Source organism: Mobula birostris, chromosome 3, assembly GCF_030028105.1.
Source record: "Mobula birostris isolate sMobBir1 chromosome 3, sMobBir1.hap1, whole genome shotgun sequence".
In the NCBI taxonomy this organism is placed as follows: Eukaryota; Metazoa; Chordata; class Chondrichthyes; order Myliobatiformes; family Myliobatidae; genus Mobula; species Mobula birostris.
The window spans coordinates 226,075,959-226,096,413 of NC_092372.1; the positions used below are offsets into that span (position 1 = coordinate 226,075,959).

The following is a 20,455-nucleotide window of genomic DNA, read 5'->3' on the forward strand; positions in this document are numbered from 1 at the left end:
TTGAGTGTATTTGTTGACATGCCAAATCTCTTCAAACATTTAATACAATATAGTCGCTGTCTTGCCTTCTTTGTGACTACATTGATATGTTGGAACCAGTTTAGATCTTCAGAGATCATGACACGCAGGAACTTGAAGCTGCTCACTCTCCACTTGTGATCCCTCTGAGGATCGGTATGTGTTCCTTCGTCTTACCCTTCCTGAAGTCCACAATCAGCTCTTTCATCTTACTGACATTGAGTGCCAGGTTGACATCTCGCTCCTGTACGCCTTCTTGTCATCACCTGACTTTTGGGTCATCACCAATACCCAGAAGGTGATGAATCTGTGGAATTCATTGTCACAGAAGGCTGTGGAGGCCAAGTCATTGGGTATATTTAAAGTAGATAGGTTATTGATTAGTTAGGGTGTCAAAGGTTGTTGCTGTAGCACCACTCCACTAGTTGGCATATCTCACTCCTGTACACCGTCTCATCACCACCTGAGATTCTACCAGTGATGGTTGTATCGTCAGCAAATTTGTGGTCTTCCAGTTAGGAAGTGGAGGATCCAATTGCAGAAGGAAGTACAGAGGCCCAGGTTCTGTAACTTATCAATCAGGCTTGTGGGAATGATGGTATTAAATGCTGAGCTATAGTTGAACACCATCCTGATGTAGGTGTTGTCCGAGTGGTCTAAAGCCATGTGGAGAGCCATTGAGATTGCGTCTACCATTGCCTATCACCACAATAGGTCAAATTGCAATGGGTCCAGGTCCTTGCTGAGGCAGGAGTTCAGTCTAGTCATGACCAATCTCTCAAAGCATTTCATCACCGTCGATGTGAGTGCTACTGGGCAATAGTCATTAAGACAGCCTGTTTTAGTCGTCTTAGGCACTGGTATAATTGTTGCCTTTTTGAAGCAAGTGGGGACTTCTGCCCATAGCAGTGAGAGGTTGAAAATGTCCTGAATACTCCTGCTGGTGGTTGGCACAGGTCTTCAGAGTCTTACTCAGCTACTCCATTAGGACCTTTGGCCTTGCGAGGATTCACTCTCTTTAAAGACAGTCTAACATCGGTCTCTAAAACAGAGATCACAGGGTCATCAGGTGCAGCAGGGACCTTCACAGCTGTAGTTGTGTTCTTCCTTTCAAAGTGGGTGTAGAAGGTATTGAGTTCATCTGGTAATGAAGCATCGCTACTATTCATGCTATTGGGTTTCACTTTGTGGGAAGTAATGTCTTGCAGACCTTGCCAGAGTTGTTATGCATCCAATGTCGCCTCCAACCTCGCTCGAAATTGTCTTTTTGCCCTTGAAATAGCCCTTTGCAAATCATACTGGATTTTCTGGTACAGGCCTGGGTTGCCAGACTTGAATGCCACAGATCTGGACTTCAGCAAACAACGTACCTCTTGGTTCATCCACAGCTTTTGATTTGGGAAAGTACAGTAAGTCTTTGTGGGCACACACTCATCCACATAGGTTTTAATGAAGTTGGTAGCAACTGCAGGATACTCATCCAGGTTCGAAGATGCATCCCTGAATACAGTCCAGTCCACCCGATTCAAAGTAGGCCTGCTCCTGTGCTTCCCTTGTCCATAACCTTGGTCCTCACTGCTGGTGCTACAGTCTTCAGTCTCTGCCTATACTCAGGGAGTAGAAGTACAACTAGATGATCAGACTTCCCGAAGTGAGGGAAGTGATCTGTTGATGGTAATTGCTTAGTGATTTTTTTTTTTGTCTGACCTGGTTAAAATTTTCCAAAACAATGGTGAAGGCGTTAGGGTGCACTGTTTTGTGCATGTTGATCCCGTTACTCAGGTTATCTGAAGCCTGCTTGACATTGTCCTGAGGTGGAATGTAAACTGCTACCAAAATGACCCCAGAGAACTCCCGTGGTAGGTAAAAAGGACGGTGCTTTACTGCTAGATATTCCAGGTCTGGTGAGCAGAATTGGGACAGCACTGATATATTTGTGCACCAAGAAGAGTTGATCATGAGGCATCCTCCTCCACCTCTGCTTTTGAGAGACTCTATAGATCTATCCTGACTGTGTATAGTAAACCCATCGATCTGAATTGCTGCATCCAGTACAGAAGGGGTTAACCAGGATTCTGTGAAAAAAGGACACGTGGTCCTAATGTCCCTCTGATTCAGCACTCTAGCTCTGAGATCATCGATATTATTCACCAGAGACTGCACATTCACCAGCAGGATAACCAGTATAGGGAGTTTAAAACCCTGTTTCCTTAAGTGTACTTTTAACCTGATCTATGCCCGCTCTTCCTCTGAGGTGTCCTCCGTGGGCACCTCCGACCACAGACTGTGTTGTTTCTGTCAGCTTTAAGCAGCGATAGTTCATTTAAATGCCTTGACATCTTTGACTGTACTGACCTTGGAAGCAGTTGTGCATTTTAGTTGTATCAGGCTGAAATGGGAATGTTTAATCGTATCTATTGAGAGTATTGCTGCTACTTGAGTCACGTCTAGGTGCCCACTCTATTTAAGTGTGGGAGGCAGCAGAAAGGAAACGATAGACCTGTTAGCCTGACATCAGTAGTTGAGAAGTTGTTGGAATTGATCGTTAGGGATGAGATTACAGTGTACCTGGAGGCACATGACAAGAGAAGCCAAAGCCAGCATGGTTTCCTGAAAGGAAAATCCTGCCTGACTAACCTACTGCAACTTTTTGAGGAAAATTACAAGCAGGGTAGACAAAGGAGATGCAGTAGATGTGGCGTACTTGGATTTTCAGAAGGCCTTCGAGAAGGTTCCGCATATGAGGCTGCTTAGCAAGATAAGAGCCTGTGGAATTACAGGGAAGTTACTGGCATGGGTAGAGCATTGGCTGGTTGGCAGAAAACAGAGTGAGAATAAAGTGATCCTATTCTGGCTGGCTGCTGGTTACCAGTGGAGTTCCCATAGGAGTCAGAGTTGGAACCACTGCTTTTTGTGATGTATGTCAATGATTTGGACTATGAGGTGAATGGTTTTGTGGCTAAATTTGCCGGTGATACAAAGATAGGTGGAGGAGCAGGTAGTGTTGAGGAAACAGAGCCTGCAGAGAGACTTAGATAGTTTAGGGGAATGGGCAAAGAAGTGGTAAATGAAATACAATGTTGGAAAGTGTATGGTCATGCACTTTGGTGGAAGAAATAAATGAGAAGACTACTATTTAGATTGGGAGAGAATTGAAAATGCAGACATGCAAAGGGACTTGGGAGTCCTTGTGCAGGATACCCTAAAGGTTAACCTTCAGGTTGAGTTGGTAGTGAAGAAGGCGAATGCAATGTTGGCATTCATTTCTAGAGGTATAGAATATAAGAGCAGGGATGTGATGTTGAGGCTCTATAAGGCACTCGTGAGACCACACTTGGAGCATTGTGTGCAGTACTGAGCTCCTTATTTTAGAAAGGATATATTGACGTTGGAGAGGGTTCGGAGAAGATTCATGAGAATGATTCCAGGAATGAAAGGGTTACTGTATGAGGAACATCTGGCAGCTCTTGGGCTGTATTCCCTGGAATTCAGGAGAATGAGGGGGGATCTCATAGAAACATTCTGAATTTAAAAGGCCTGAACAGATTAAATGCAGAAAAGTTATTTCCCATAGTAAGGGAGTTTAGGACAAGAGAGCACGACTTCAGAATTGAAGGACCTCCATTTAGAACAGATGTGGAGAAATTACTTTAGTCAGAGGATGGTAAATCTGTGAAATTTGTTGCCACGAGCGCCTGTGGAGGCCAAGTCACTGGGTGCATTTAAGGTAAAGATAGATAGGTTCTTGATTGGCCAGGGCATCAAAGGGTGTGAGGAGAAGGCAGGGGAGTGGGGATGACTGGAAAAATTGGATCAGCCCATGATTGAATGGCAGCAAAGACTCGATGGGCTGAAAGGCCTACTTCTGCTGCTATATCTTATGGTCTTATACTTGATGTCAATCTTCTGGAATACATTTTATTTGTAAATTTGTGGTAGTATTACTTTGTGTGGTGTGCACATGAACTGTGTTGTGCACCTTGTTCCAGAGGAACGTTGTTTCATTTGGCAATATACATGTATATGGTTGAATGATGGTAAACTTGAAATTTAAATATTCATGGATTTGGACAGTAAATCCTCAAAACCGGGTGATCTGTATAAAGTCAAAGTTGGCATATACACTGGTGCAATGAAAATCTTACAGCAACATCACAGACCTGCAACATTAGATAAGCAGCATTCACAAGACAAGCAAAATTAAACAAATTAAATGTTTTATAAGAGCACAACTAGAGAAGTAATCCATTTTAATTCAAAGTGCTCAGTATTGCTGAACTGTAGTGATTAGTGTTATGCCATTTGGTTGAAGAGCCAAGTGGTTCAATGAAAGTAGCAGTTCTTAAACCTGATGGTGTGGTGCTTTAGGCTTCTGCATCTGCCTGTTCGTAGTTGTGGGAAGAGAACTTGGCCCAGGTGGTGGAGTTCTTTGCTGATGGATGTTGCTTTCCTGAGACAGCGCCACCTGTAGCTACTCTATGATGGGAAGATCATAAGATATAGGAGCAGAAATAGGCTATTCAGCCCATCGAGTCTGCTCCGCTATTCAATCATGGGCTGATCAAATTCTTCCAGTCATCCCCACTCCCTTGCCTTCTCCCCATACCCTTTGATGCTCTGGCTAATCAAGAACCTATCTATCTCTGCCTTAATTACACCCAATGGCAACAAATTCCACAAATTTACCACCCTCTGACTAAAGTAATTTCTCCGCATCTCTGTTCTAAATGGATGTCCTTCAATCCTGAAGTCATAACTCTTGTCCTAGAATCCCCTACCATGGGAAATAACTTTGCCATATCTAATCTGTTCAGGCCTTTTAACATTTGGAATGTTTCTGTGAGATCCCCCCTCATTCTCCTGAACTCCAGAGAATACAGCCCAAGGGCTGCCAGATGTTCGTCATATAGTATCCCTTTCATTCCTGGAATCATTCTCGTGAATCTTCTCTGAACCCTCTCCAATGTCAGTATATCCTTTCTAAAATAAGGAGCCCAAAACTGCACACAATGCTCCAAGTGCCTTACACAGCCTCAACATCACATCCCTGCTCTTATATTCTATACCTCTAGAAATGAATGCCAACATTGCATTCACCTTCTTCACCACCGACTCAACCTGGAGGTTAATCTTTAGAGTGTCCTGCACAAGGACTCCCAAGTCCCTTTGCATGTCTGCAATTTGAATTTTCTCCCCATCTAAATAATAGTCTGCCCATTTCTTCCACCAAAGTGCATGACCATATATTTTCTAACATTGTATTTCATTTGCCACTTCTTTGCCCATTCCTCTAAACTATCTAAGTCTCTCTGCAGACCCTTTGTTTCCTGAACACTACCCGCTCCTCCACCTATCTTTTTATCATTGGCAAATTTAGCCACAAGTCTATTAATCCCATAGTCGAAATCATTGATATATATCGTAAAAAGCAGCGGCCCCAACACCGAACCCTGTGGAACTCCACTGGTAACCGGCAGCCAGAATAGGATCCCTTTACTGTATTCCCACTCTTGTTTTCTGCCGATCAGCCAATGCTCCACCCATGGTATAACTTCCCTGTAATTCCATGGGCTCTTATCTTGCTAAGCACATGAGACAGCTTGTCAAAGGCCTTCTGAAAATTCAAGTACACTACATGTACTGATCCAGTTAACCACATTATCATTCAGATCATTAACATAGGTAATAAACACCAATGAATGCAGCACCAATCCCTGCGGCACTCCACTAGTCACAGACCTCCAATCAGAGAGGCAACCATCTACTACCACTCTGACTTCTTCCACGTAGTCAATGTCTAATCCAATCTACTACCCCATCCTGCATGCTGAGGGACTGAAACTTATTGACCAACCTCCCATGTGGAAATCTTGTCGAAGCTCTGGCTAAAGTCCACGTAGACAACATCCACTATCTTGCTTTCATCAACTTTCCTGGGAAATTCCTTGATAAACTCGATAAGATTGGTTAGACACGACCTACTATGCACAAAGGGACGTACCTGTGATGTATTGGGTAGAGTCTATTATTCTCTGCAGCTTCTTGCAATCCTATGTGTTTGAATTGCTGTGTTGGACCATAATGCATTTAGTCACAACTTTTTCAACAAGATACCTGTAGAAGTTTTAGTTTTTGGTGACAAGCAGAACCTCCTCAACCTTGTTAGAAAGCAACGAAGCCTAATGTGCCTTCCTTGTGATTGTATTGGTGTGCTAGACCCAGCATATATGATGTGTTAACAATATTAGAGGTGATAACTCAAAAACCTAACAAAAGTCTGGAAGAAGTGTTTCAGCCTGAAAACGTGACCACGGGTGCTGCTTGACCTCTTGCATTTGGTTCTTGTTTATATTTTACACCAACTCACGACCTTCTACAGGCGTGCAGTAGAGAGCATCCTCACATGCTCCATCACATCACAGTACGGAAGCTGCTCGCCGACAGACAGGAGGGCTCTACTACAGGTAGTCAAAACTTCCCAACCCATCACCGTCTCCAGCCTACCTGTCATCAGGGACATATACAGAAAGGGGCACAAAAGGTTCACCTTAACGTTGTGAGGGATCCCATCCACCCTGCTCATGGCCTGTTTGTCCCACTCCCATCAGGGGTGAGACTACGTAGAATCCATGCCAGGACCACCAGACTCAAAAACAGTTACTTTCCCCAAGCAGTAAAGCCGGTCAACACCTCCACCCACCAACCCACCCCTCCACACCCCCAACCACCACTACTTTGTCATTTCCTGTCACTCACCTTGTGTACAGACATTCCTGTGGCTCGCATTACTTTATGGACATACAATCAATCTATGTATATATGTGTTGCTTGAATTTCCAGCATCTGCAGAATTCCTCGTGTTTATGTATATTTACTGTATTTTTTATTGAATTATTTATCTTATTGTGGTGGTTTTGTGCTGCATCAGGTCTGAAGTAACAATTATTTCACTCACCTTTACACTTGTGTACTAGAATAACATTGAACAATCTTGAATCGTTTATCTGTTGACAGGATGGCGAGTATTGAAACAGTGAGCCTTGCAACGGAGTAGATGTGATATCTAACCAATGGGGTACTTGGATTTTGCTCTGTAGGTTCCTGTTACTTTCTCTCCCCCTCCCACCCCACAAACCAGGGAAACAACCCTCATGTTTCCACATTACTGAACCCCCTTGCCCCTTGCCAGTGAGTCTCCTCTATGTAGTCTCCACGGGCTTGGATCTCAGTCTGGAAAGCCCATCACTGGTAGGGCACCGGCAACAGTGCCCCATCCAAGGGCAGTTGAGAGCTGACAAATATTGGTCCTGCTTGGGATATCTTTGCAGAGGAGGTTTACCAGGATGCTGCCTCAATTAGTGAGTTTGTGTTAGGAGGATAGGTTGAGTGAGCGAGGGCTCCTTGGAGTGAAGGAGGATGAGAAGTGACTTGATAGGTGTATAAGATAAGAGGACTAGATCACGTAGACATCCAGAAACTTTATCCTAGGACAGAAATGGCTAATAGGAGGGGGTATAATTTTAAGGAAGAAAGTATAGAGGATGTCAGAGATAGGTGTGTGGAATGTGCTGCCAGGGGTAGTGGTAGAGGCAGATATGAGGGACTTCAAAAGACTCTTGGGCACATGGATGAAAAAAAAATGGAGGGCTTTGTGGAAGGAAGGGTTAGGTTGATGTTGGAGTGGATTAAGAGGTGAGCACAACATTGTGAGCAGAAGTGCCTGTAATGTGCTGTACTGACCTGTGTTCTATAACCACTCCTAATGGATAACACTTAAGTTTTGTTTCTGAGAAGTGATCTTGACAATTGTGGGTAATACACAATCCTTGTAATAATGGAAAATGGGGGCTGATTCTATCTTGTCACATCCTGACAGTAAATGGTTAATTTATTACCTTCAGCTGGGTGCTGTGCAACTTTTCCCCACAAGAGGGTGGTGCATTCATCATTTAAACAACGAGGATTTTTATGTAGAGGCATTAACCTTTAAGTCATGGAGCTCGTCTGATTTATTATTGCTGCCTAGATGGTTCCTTAAGGTTGTTGTAGCTGGGGGCGGGAGGGGGCAGTGGTGATTAAATGCTCACAGTGGTGTGCACCTCAAATAGCCTTTGACAAGCAAGACCAGCTTCCGGTGTGGCTTAGCTACTAAACTTGGAAGAACCATTTCTACTGACAAGAAAAGGGGCAAAGGTGGATTACTAATGCCATAAATCCAGTTGCTTTGGGCAGATGGGGCTCGTCAACTGTGGTTGGCAACTCACCTAGGAGAAGGAATGTTCTGATCTCAAACCTCTGTCTTGTGGCTGTACCCACTCATGGGAAAGGCTTCGGGAGTAAACTCTGGGAGAGAAATCCAGAGCTGGAGTCCCTAAGGCAGTCCTACATTGAGTTCAACACTGACTGGCAAGTCCTACGACACCCTGGTATCAAAGTGTATTTGTTTTTCTTTTGTTTATTTGGATTAATCAGCTGTGTGGAGAGGGGGAGTCTGCTGTATGGGCAATAGCTTGCTCTCCATATCGTGCTACCCTAGCTGGTATCACCTAGACAGCTGGGTCACAACATCCATGGTTGACCCCAAACGACAGAGAGCCTCACGATACTAAAGTACAGTGGAAAACCTGCTTTGCTTACCAACCATATGGATCATTTATCACAATATATTGAGGCAGTACAAAGGAACACCATAACAGAATGTAGAGTAAAGTGTTACAGTTACAGAGAAAATGTATGATGATAAAAAGGTGCAAGGTCATAAGGTTGTGAGCTTGCGTTCATCTTAATGGACAAGGAAGCTATTTAATAGTCTTGTAAAGCTGTCCTTGAACTTGGTGTGTTGTGTGCTTTGGTATTTTCTGCTCAGTGGGAGAGGGGAGAAGAGAGAATGGCCAGGGTAGATGGGGCTTTGATTACGCTGGCTTCTTTACTGAGGCAGCAAGAAGTGTAAACAAGGGTTCATGGAGGAGAGGCTGGTTTCTGTGATGTACTGAGCTATGTCCACAGCTCAGCTTTATTGTGTGTGGTCACAGCTAGAGCAGCTGTCATACCATCCAGATAAATTTATCACATGTGCATCAGAACAGATAGTGAAATACGTTAATAGCCAGCACACTATGGAGTGGCCCATAAATGTCACCACACATCTTGATGGCAACACAGCATGTCCACAATGATCCGCAGAACAGCCTCCTTCCCACCCCAGATGCTCTCTATTTCCACAACAACTTTCAATCTCCTGTCTCTGATTGTCTCATTTTCACTGTGGATGTGCAGTCCCTATTCCCCATTAAGAAGGCTTTAAAGTTTTCAGCTTTCTCAACAACAGACCTGTCCAGTTCCCCTCCTCCATCTGGCAGAACTAGTCCTCACCCTCACAGTTTCTCCTTTGCCTCCTTCCACTTTCTCCAAACACAAAGGTAGCCATGGACACGTGCATGGGCCCCCAGCTATGCCTGCCTTTTCGTTCGCTATGTGGAACTGTCCATATTCCAAGCCTTCCTTGGTAATGCTCCCAGTTCTTTCTGTGCTACATTGATGACTGTGTTGGTGCTGCTTCATGCACCCATGCTGAGCTCATCAATTTTATCAACTTTGCCTCTAATTTCTACCCTGTCCTCAAATTTGCACCTCTCTCCTTTCTCAATCTGTCTCTACATCTGGAGAGAAGCAGTCCACTGATATATTTTATAAACCTACCAATTCCCATGGTTTCTTTATAATAGCTCTTCCCACCCTGTCTCTTGTAAAAATGCCATTCCCTTTTCCCAGTTCCTTTGTTTCAAAGGATGGGGTTTCCCTTCCTCTACCATTGAGGCAACATCTCAATTTCCTGGACATCTGTGCTTACCCCGTCTTCCTACTGCTGTAACAGTAATAAGAGTTCCTCTTGTCCTCACCTACTGCCCCATGAGCCTCAGCATCCAACATAACATTGTCTGCAGCTTCCACCATCTCCAGTGGGCCCCTACCACCAAACACATCTTTACCTCCACACCCCTCACCACTTTCTACAGGGATTGCTCCCTCCATGAATCCCTTGTCCATTCATCCCTCCCCACTAAACCTCCTTCCTGGCACTTATCCCTACAAGTGGCAGATGTGCTACACCTGCCCATTCACCTCCTCTTGTCACCTCCATTCAGAACCCTAAAAAGTCCTTCCAGGTGAAGCAACACTTCATCTATAAATCTGGGGTTGTCTGCTGTATCTGATGTTCCTAATGTGGCCTCCCCTACATTGGTGAGACTCAATGTAAATTGTGGGACTGCTTTGTAGAGCACCTATGCTCCCTCTGCAAAAAGCAGATTTCCCAGTGGTTAACAATTTTACTTCCAATCTCCATTCCCATTCTGATGTGTCAGTCCATGGCCTCTTCTGCTACAATGAGGCTACTTTCAGCATGGAGGAGCAACACCTCATTCAGTCTTGGTAGCCTCTAACCTGACGGCAGTTTTTCTACATCTTCCAGTCCCCACGCTGGCCTCTCATCTCTTCTCCTCACATATCCATCACCTCCTCTCGTGCCCCTCCTTCCTTTTCTCCCACGGTCCACTCACCTCTCCTATCAGATTCCTCCTTCAGCCCTTTTCCTTTTTCACCTATCACCCAACTTCTTACTTCCTTCCCTGTTTCCCCCGCCCCACCCCACCCCGCACACCCTTCTGACTTTACCTCTCAGGCTTGTGCTCCTTCCCAGTCTCCCTATTCCCCCTACTTATTCTGGCTTCTTCCCCTTCCCAGTCCTGATGAAGGGTCTCTGCCTGAAACATCAGCTGTTTATTCATTTCCATTGCGGCTACCTGACCTGCTGAGTTCCTCTAGTATTTTGTTTGTTTGTTGCCCCTTCCCACCCAGCCACCCACTCACAAATGGGTCTCCAACTCCACGACAGGTTGTAATGAAATTGGTGAGAGTGACTGGGGACATAGTTTCTTTAGCCTCCAGTGCAGGTGGTAAGCTGTCATGGTTGTGGTATCTGCATAGCTGAAACACTGCTGAGGTGTACTTCAAAAAAACATGCATGAGCGCTGCCTTCTCTTCCCAGATCACAGAATGGCCACGTCTTCCGTGAAGGACTCCGTCCTCACCCACCTACTGGTGGCCGTGTTCGGTATGGGGTCATGGCTTGCGGTGAACTCCCTGTGGGTGGAACTTCCAGTGGTGACCAAGAGCCTACCTGAAGGTGAGTGTGGGGGATGGCTGATAGTTCCCTCATGTTCCGTCATGGGCTCCCAAGGCTGTTTGCCCTCAGGCTTCCAATTTGCCTTCAGTGCAGGCTGCCATGGATGAAGCAAGAACAATTTCCCTGGATATCAAAGGGGTACAGTATTGAGAATAGCACCAAGGAGCCCTGACTAAATTAGAAACGATGGGAATCAGGATGAGGCTGAACAGGATCAGTCCCATTATGAGGAAAGATGATTGTAGTGGTTGCATTGGTTGTCTCTCACATCCAACAATAAAAGGAGGCCTATGCTGGACAGTTTTTAAAAATTGGAAAGCTATTGCATTGGGACAGTTCCACTCTCAGCCTTGGAAGTCTGGGTCCAGTGGTACAAGTAGTCACCACAAACCAGGGCCTTCCTTGTTTGCAGTGGATGACCACGACTTGTATGCCTTCTCATGCCCTTCGCTCTTCACGAAGCGTTGCCGAACCACCTTCCTGGATTTCACTGTAGATCTCATCTGCCCAGTCCTCTGAAGCGGACTTCTGCTGCTAGGACAGGCATGTACCCTGTGGTTGTAGTGGTTGGAGGGTCAGTATCTCAGCTCTGGGACATGTCTGCAACAGTTCTGTAGAGTGGTGAGGGGGGGGCTGCTGTCCTGGGCTTAAACACATTCAGACCTTCATCAATGACCTTCAGTTGAAAGGCCAAGGTAGGATGGTCACTGGTGCAAGGTGTTCGTGAACCCTGGACAATGAAGCTGTCCACATTGATCCTGGACCAGTGGATATTGAAATTTGACACCTGGGCTTGTAGATATTTGCAGCTCTCCAGTGGAGAAGTCACCAGAAACTTTCAAAACCCTTTCCTGAAACAAAAGCAAATAGTTGGAGGTGTTTCATTATAGAGCGAGGCTTTTTGGCCCACTGAGTCAATACCAGAAATCTCATCCCCCAGTCATTTCATAGACCATGACAGCACTATACAAGCACTTCAGCCCATGATGTTGTGCCGACCTTTTAACTACACTAAGGTCAATCCAACCCTTCCTTCCCATATAGCTCTCCGTTTTTTAAACCTCCATGGGCCTATCCAAGCTTCCTAAATGCCCCTAATGTATCTGCCTCGACCACCACCCCTGGCCATGCAGTCACCACTCCGGTGTGTTTTTTTAAAAAAACCTACCTCTGATATCTACACCCATGCATTCCTCCAATCACCTTATAATTATGCCCCTTTGTATTAGCCATTTTCTATTGTATTGCTTTATTTTCTCTCGTATGAAAATGAATCTCAGGGTCGTATATGGTGACACAAATGTAGTTTGATAATAAATTTGCTTTAACTTTATATACCATCCTAACCTGGAAATGTATTGGTATTCCTTCACTGTCGCTGGCTCAAAATCATGGGACAGTGTGGTCATACCCGCATCTCAAGGACTGCTGCATAGATGTAAAGCACTGCAGTGCAGAATCAGGCCCTTCAGCCCATTTAGTCCATGACACGCTATTCTGCCTAGTCACACCTTACCTATTGTTGGCCCTCCTTACCCGTCCCAACCATGTACTTATCCAAACTTAAATGTTGAAATTGAGCTTGCATCCAGCACTTCCGCTGGCAGTACATTGTACATTCACACCACCCTCTGAGTGAAGTTCCCCTTAAATATTTCACCTTTCAACCTTAACTCGTGCCTTCTAGTTCTCGTCTCAACCAATGTCAGTGGAAAAAGCCGGCTTGCGTTTATTTGGAGATGCAGTGTAGAGCAAGCCGCACTGCCCAGCAGCACACCAATTTAACCCGAGACTAATCTGGACAATTTACAATGATCAACTAACGGGTACGACTTTGGACCACAGCACCTGGAGGAAACCCACACCCTGAAAGGGCGAACTTACAAAATCGTCAGAGATATTGCTGGAAGTGAGCTCTGAACTCCAGAACGCTATACTAGTGTTGTGCTAACTATTATGCTACCATGGCCCCCTATCTACACCCCTCATAGTTTTATATTCCACTATCAAATTGCCCCTCATTCTCCTGTACTCCAGGAAAAATAAAGTCCTAACCTATTTATTCTTGTAAGTTTTCTCTGCACACTTTCAATCTTATCTCTCCTGTAGGTAGGTGATCAGAAATGCACAAGCAGTTCAAGAAGGCAGCTAATTATTGCCCCCTCACGGACAACTAGAGGTGGGGAATTAAATACTGGCTCAACCTGCAAAGCACATATCCTTGTAGTTTACCATCTATAGTCAGTCATTAAAAAAAACAATAGCACAGAAACGGGCCCATCCAGTCCATGCTAACTCATTGTATGTTGTAGCGAGTGCAGTTGTCTTTGTGGTTTTGTTGTGAGAGCAGGATTGGTGCTGGTGATGCAAACAAAAACTAAACAAGCTGCTATCCATTGTCTCACATCCTCTCCATGACCTACTGAATAAGCAGCAGAGCACCCTTTGGAACAGGCTCATTCAGCTCTGCTGTCACAAGGATCATTAAGAAAATCTTCCCTACCAAATGCAATATGCATATACAACAGTTCACCTCTGCAACGGGAGAACACGCATCATAGTACAATAGTCTGTTTTAGTATTTCACGTATTATTATTATTATTGCACATTGGTAAATTGTGTATACTATTCTTCTGTACTTTATTATTAAGTTTCAATTGAAGGTCATTGAAGTTCTGAATGTGTTTGGGCCAAGGACAGCAGTGCCATGGGACTGATGCAGAGATGTCCCATAGCTGGGATACTGACCCTTTGACCACTACAATCGGTGGACTGAGCAGGTGAGATCTACAGTGAGATTCAGTAGCCAGAAAGGTGGCTCTACAACACTTTGTGGAGAGTGAAGGGCGTGACAAAGCATTCAACTCATGGTCATCCACTGCAACCAAGGAAAACCATGGCTTGTGGTGCTTGTTCATACCACTGGAATTGGACTTCTGAGATCTAGTGTGTGTGGAACTGCCCCAGTGCAACGTCTTTTCAACTTTAAAACCCTCCCACGCAGGTTTCCTGTCATCATCAAACATGATGGACAACCACCATGTGTATGTAATGTGCCTCATCATGCCCTTCGCTCTGTGGAGCGTTGCAGAACCACTTTCCTGGCTGTTGGATCTGGCCAGTCCACCAGATCTGACTTCGCATGCTGGGACAGGCATTTCCCTATCTCTCTGGGGTACGAGACTTGTCGGCTACCCTCACTTGGTTTAGCCCGCTTGTCACAGCAGTATACCGGACTGTGGCCACTGTCACGTGCAAACAACTACTTAGAGCAACAGGTGAGAACCGAGTGCCTGCTGTGGAACAAAGATGAGTGAGCTGCCCCAGAATGGACACGACAGGCCCATTCACCAGAGGTGCTACCCCTCTCTGGACACGCCATATACCTCACAGCAGCAGTACAGTGCAATAAATTTAACAACAAGATAAATTGTCACAACAGGAAATATGTTTTAAAAAAGATAGAAAGGTGGTGTTCATGGACTGTTCAGAACTCTAATGGCAAAAGCTAAGTAGCTGGTTTCAAAAAGTTGAGTGTGTGTCCTGAGCCTCCTGTATAATTTCCCTGATGTTAATAATGAGAAGAGCATGTCTCATATAGTGAGGGTCTTTAATGATGAATAACACCACCTTTTGAAGATGAAACATGATAGAATTTGGCCATTCTGCCCATCGAGTCTGCTCTACCATTCCAGTATGGCTGATTGATTTTCCTCCTCAAACCCATTATGCTGCCTCCTCCTCATAACTGTAGGTAATCAAGAACCTGTCAACCTCAGCTTTAAATATATTCAATGAGTTTGACAGATTCACCACTCTCTAACTAAGATGTTCTTGATGGTGGGGAGGCTAGTGCCCATGAAGAAGCCAGCTGAGGCCAACCCTCTGCAGCTTTTTACAATCCTATGCATTGTGGACATGTGCCTTTACCAAAGGAGGTTTAAGGTGCAGCAGTTGCTTCGCCCCCAATTGGGGTCATGTGAAGTCATGGGAGCAGGTGGTGGATGGTTGTATGAGCAGTTGGTGCTCATCGCATATCCTGGTTGTGTGACCACTGACGCAAGGTAGATGATCTCTGAAAAGTATTGATAATGGCTGGGGACCCATCTTGTAGAGACACTGCCCAGAAGAAGGCAATGATAAAATACTTATGTAGAAAAGAATTGCCAAGAGCAATCCTGGTCGTCTACATCATATGATGATGCATTAGAGCCTCCATACTTGGCAGTGATGCCAGCAGTCACAATAATCTCCATTCTACATCTGTAGAAATTTGCTATAGAGTCTTTAGTGAATACCAATCTCCCAAACTCCAAATAAAATATAGCCACCAAAGTCTGCCTCTACATAATCCAAACCCTTCCATGGCCCGGCATATTCATGTCTATCTAAAATCCTTTTGATTACCACTGTCCTGTCTATTGGTAGAGGCTGATACATTACGGGCATTTAAGAAGCTCTTATGTACATGGATGAAAGAAAAATGGAGGCGATGTGAGAGGGAAGGGTTAGATTAATCTTGGTGTAGACTAAAGGGTCAACACAACATGTGGTTTGAAGAGGTGACCACTCGGCCTATTGTTCCTGTGCTATTTATACAGTTCCCCTGCTGGCAACTTAGCCAAGAACTCCAAGGCTACCTGCTTGAAGCTGGACTTGTGATGATACTCTGCTTGTCTCTTCCCCTAGGGTGGAACTTGCCGGCCTATCTGACTGTGCTGATTGCTCTGGCCAACGTGGGTCCCCTCTTCATCACCGTGGCCCACAAGTTTTTACCGGGTCTGCTAGAGGAGCGGTGCCTCATCTACACCATCCAGGCCCTCGGTGTTGTCTCCTCCGGTGCCCTGGCCCTGTCCTGGGACAGGACCATGGAGATTGGCGGAATGCAGCGCAGTGTTGCCTTCCTAACCTTGACCTTTGTCCTGGCCTCTGTCTGCTGCACCTCCAACGTCACCTTCCTGCCTTTCATGTATCACCTGCCTTCCAAATTCATCCGGACCTTCTTCGTGGGCCAGGGCTTCAGCGCCCTCATGCCCTGCCTAGCCGCCCTGGTGCAGGGTGTCGGCCAACTGGAGTGCCGCAATGTTTCAGACGCCAATAGTTCGCACGCTCTTCAGCCCCACTACCTGGAAGAAAACTTCACAGCCAGCTCCTTCTTCTGGCTTCTGGCATTCCTGATGTTGGTCTCCATGCTGTCCTTTGTTATCCTGACCTGCCGGTCTGCCAGGAACAGCAAAGCCCAGGAACGTGGAATTGGTGAGGAGTCAGGCCGACTGTCTGCAGAGGGCGTGCCAGCTCCTCAAGTGGCCACCCCCTTCTGCACGCCGCATACGATCTACCTGCTTCTGTTACTGGCCTTCTCCAACGCCTTGAGCAATGGGGTACTGCCTTCCATACAGACCTATTCCTGCTTGCCCTACGGGAGTAGCACCTTCCACCTGGCAGTCGTGCTCGGGAATCTAGCCAATCCATTGGCTTGTTTCGTTGCCATGGTTGCACTTTGGAGGTGAGACTGTTTTAATTTCCTAGAATGTAGGACAGCATAGGCATGGTGTAGATTGTAGCTCAGTACAGGCCCTTCAGCCCACAATGTTGTGCCAATCTTTTAACCTGCTCTAAGATCAATCTAAATGATAGCTCTCCATTTCTCTCATCTATGTGCCTATCTAAGAGCTTTTAAATGCTCCTTTAATATATTTAACTCCACTACCAACCCTGGCAGGGCATTCCATGCATCCACCACTCTGTAATATTTTTAAAAAAAAGCTTCGCTCAAACATGACATGATCGGTATGAATAGGTTAATTCTGTTCCCATGTCTTGTGGTCTTATGGAATGGTAAGGAGGGAAGTGGATCAGCTATGAAATGGTGGAGCAGACTTGACGGACTGAATGGCCTGGTTCTGCTCCTGTGTCTTATTCCTCCCCTGTTCTTCAGTCGTTAGCCATTTCTGCCCATCTACAACCAATGATATTAGAACGTAGAACAGTACAAAACAGGAACAGGCCCTTCGGCTCATAATATTGTGCCAATCTAATTAAATTAGTAATTGAACTAATCACTTCCGCCCACACAACACCCATATTTTTTTCAATTCCCTTCATTTCTATATGTCCAAGAGCCTCTTAAACACCTCTATTGTATCTGCCTCCCCACAACCTTTGACAGTGCATTCCAGGTACCGACCATTCTGTACCTATTTTGTATTCCACCTTTACCTTAATTACTACTTTAGTTGCTTTTTGGATTTTAAGTTTCCCAATCCTTTAACTTCCCACCAATCTTTGCTCTATTATACACTCTCTTTGGCTTTTCTGCTGGCTTTGACTTCACTTGTTGGCCATGGTCATGTCATCTTGCCTTTAGAATACTTCTCCCGCTTTGGGATGTATATATGCTGGGCCTTCTGAATTGTTTCCAGCCATTGCTGGTCTGCCGTCATCCCTACCAGTGTTCTTTTTCAATCTATTTTGGCCAACTCCTCTCTCATGTCTGTCTAATTCACTTTTACTTGAGTGTAATACTGATGCATCTGACTTTAGCCTCTCCTCAAATCTCAGGGTGAATTCGATCTAATTGTGATCACTTTCTCCTAAGGGTTCTTTTAACTTAAGCTCTCTAATCAGTTCGGGTTCATTTCACAACACCCAATCCTGTATAGCTGATACCCTAGTGGTCTCAGCCATCAGCTACTCTCAAAAGCCAAGTTATAGGCACCCTAGAAGTACCCCCTCCTTGAATCCAGCACCAACCTGATTTTCCCAAGCTACCTGCATATTGAAGTCCCAATGACTATTGTAACATTGCCCTTTTGGCATGCATTTTCTATCTTCCATTGTAGTTTGTAGGCAATATCCTTACTTCTGTTTGAGGGTCTGTATACAACTCCCATCTGGGTCTTTTTACAGTTGCGGATAGAGCTAAGGAACTGCAAAGATTCAACACCTTCTGACCCCATGTCACCTCTTTCTAATGATTTGATTTTTTTTTTTTTACCAACGGAGGAATATCCCCTCCCACCACCTTCCTGCCTGTCCTCATGATACAATGTATACCTCCAGCTATAATCTTCTTTCAGCCGTGACTCAGTGATGCTTACAGCATCATACCTGCCAATCTGCAACTGTGCTGCAAGTTCATCTACCTTATTCTGTATACTGTGCATATTCAAGTTTAACACCTTCAGTCCTGTATTCACCTTTATTGATTTTGCCCGCTTTTTTCATTGTTGACTGCGATTTTGCCCTATTAACAGCCTCTCCTCACTACATATTCCTTCTGTTTGTAAAACATCTTCAGCACTATTATCTGCCTTTCCTACGATACTTGCAGTGAAATATAGGCTGCTCAGAACACTAGTCACGCCAGGCTCAACCTTTTGATTGCTAACTTTGAGGTCTTACCAACATCTACCTCCACAAACTCGCCACTAACTGTTCTGGCACTCTGGTTTCCATCCTTCTGCAAATCTAGTTTAAATCTCACTGCAACATTAACAGCCCTCCCATTAGGTTATTAGTCCCCCTCCAGTTCAGGTACAAACCATTTCTTTTGTACAGGAAGAGAGCCCAATGATTCAAAAATCTTCTGCCCTCCCTCCTGCACCAACTCCTGAGCCATGTATTAAGCTGTAATCCTCCTAGTTCTAGTTTTACTAGCACATGGCACAGGTAGCAGTCCAGAGATCACAACCCTGGAGGTCCTGCCCTTTTACTTAGCACCCTACTCCCTCACATCTATCACGTGTTGCCACATCCTCTGCTGCTGCAAAGTAAACAACCTAACAGTAAGTTTATCCAAGCTCTCCTTATAAATGAAGATTAACCAGAGTTAAAGCTCCCTTGGATATACTGAGGTCTGTGCCATTCAGTTTGTCATTCAATGATACACACGAATACAGCCAAGTGGAAGTCTTCCTCTGGGTCCAAGGTGCAAAACAAGTTACCAGTGGTCACACAGCATAAACACATAGCATGTATAATATTATTGGCAGTAAAAGCAGCCACAAGATAATAAAGTGGCCCATCATGATGCCAATTCAAAATGATCATGTCTGCCTGCACATCGTCCGTATCCCTCCATGTTCATGTGTGCCTCTTAGATGTTGCTTCATACACTATCTGCTTCCTATGTGACAGTGTGTAGACTAAATAATGGATAGTGGACTTCAGAAAAGGTAAGACAAGGTAACACACCAGTCTCCAGAGGGATCAGAAGTGGAAAGGGTGAGCAATTTAAACTTCCGGGTGTCAACTTCTCTGAGGATCTATCCTGGGCCCAACATATCAATGTGGTTACAAAGAAGGCATGTTAGCAGCTATATTTCATGAGGCATTTGAGAAGATTTGGTATGTCTCCAAACACTTGCAAATTTCTACGGATGTTCCATGAAGAGTATTTTAACTGGCTGCATCACTGCCTGGTATGGGGGGGGGGGGAGGTGGGCAAGGCGGGCATGGCACAGGATTGCAATAAGCTGCAGAGAGTTGTAAACTTAGTTAGCTCCATTATGGGCACTAGCCTCTGTAGCATCCAGGACCTCTTCAAAGAACAATGCCACAAAAAGCAGGCATTCAGGACCCCCATCACCCAGGACATGCCCAGTTCTCATTGCTACAATCGGGGAGGAGGTACAGGAAACTGAAGGCACACACAACATTTCAGCAAACAGCTTCTTCCCCATTTCTGAATGCACATTGAATCCATGAACACTCTTATTTTCCTCTTTTTGCACTAACTTAATTTAACTTTTTAATATATCTTGCTGTAATTTACAGTTTTATGTATTACAGTGTAGCACTGCTGCATACCAACAAATTTCATGATGTACACCAATGATATTAAACCTCAATCTGATTCTATTGCACTGAAGCATCAGATAATTGCTTTAAAACATCCGTTTGATTTGTCTAGGTCGAGAGCTGGAATCAGTATACTGGTGTTGCTGGGGCTGCTGTTTGGAATATACATTCTAACATTGGCAGCCTTCAGTCCGTGTCCTCCACTGCTGGGGAAGCCAGTAGGTGTGGCTTTAGTGGTAAGTACAGTCTTTGGGGTGTCCAGGGAGGGGTAGCACTTTGAGGCTTGTCGTGTCCAGTCTAGGGCAGCTCACTTACTGGATACTCAGTTCACAACTGTAGCTCCAAGTGGCGCATACAACAGCAGTTGCATCTTTGTACACCACTCGATAGGTATACCAAACTAAATGAAGGTAGCTGGCAAGCCGTGTGCCCTGGTAAGATGGGGACTT

General features: G+C 45.0%; 1 protein-coding gene across 6 annotated transcripts in view; it reads left to right on the top strand.

Moving 5' to 3' along the window:
• LOC140195611 (riboflavin transporter 2-like) overlaps window positions 1-20,455 on the top strand; it is a 74,622-nt gene that overhangs the window by 10,671 nt on the left and 43,496 nt on the right. For 4 of the 6 annotated variants that reach the window (XR_011885526.1, XM_072254260.1, XM_072254261.1 and 1 more), the window contains exons 2-4: window positions 11,066-11,203; window positions 15,894-16,710; window positions 20,119-20,242. Coding sequence is in view for 4 of the 6 variants with exons in the window: in XM_072254260.1 (XP_072110361.1) it covers window positions 11,066-11,203; window positions 15,894-16,710; window positions 20,119-20,242 (1,079 nt within the window). In the remaining 2 variants the exon portion in view is untranslated. Of the gene's footprint in view, window positions 1-6,460; window positions 6,483-11,065; window positions 11,204-15,893; window positions 16,711-20,118; window positions 20,243-20,455 lie in introns of those variants that run through there. The other 2 variants (XM_072254259.1, XM_072254256.1) reach the window with 2 other exon arrangements.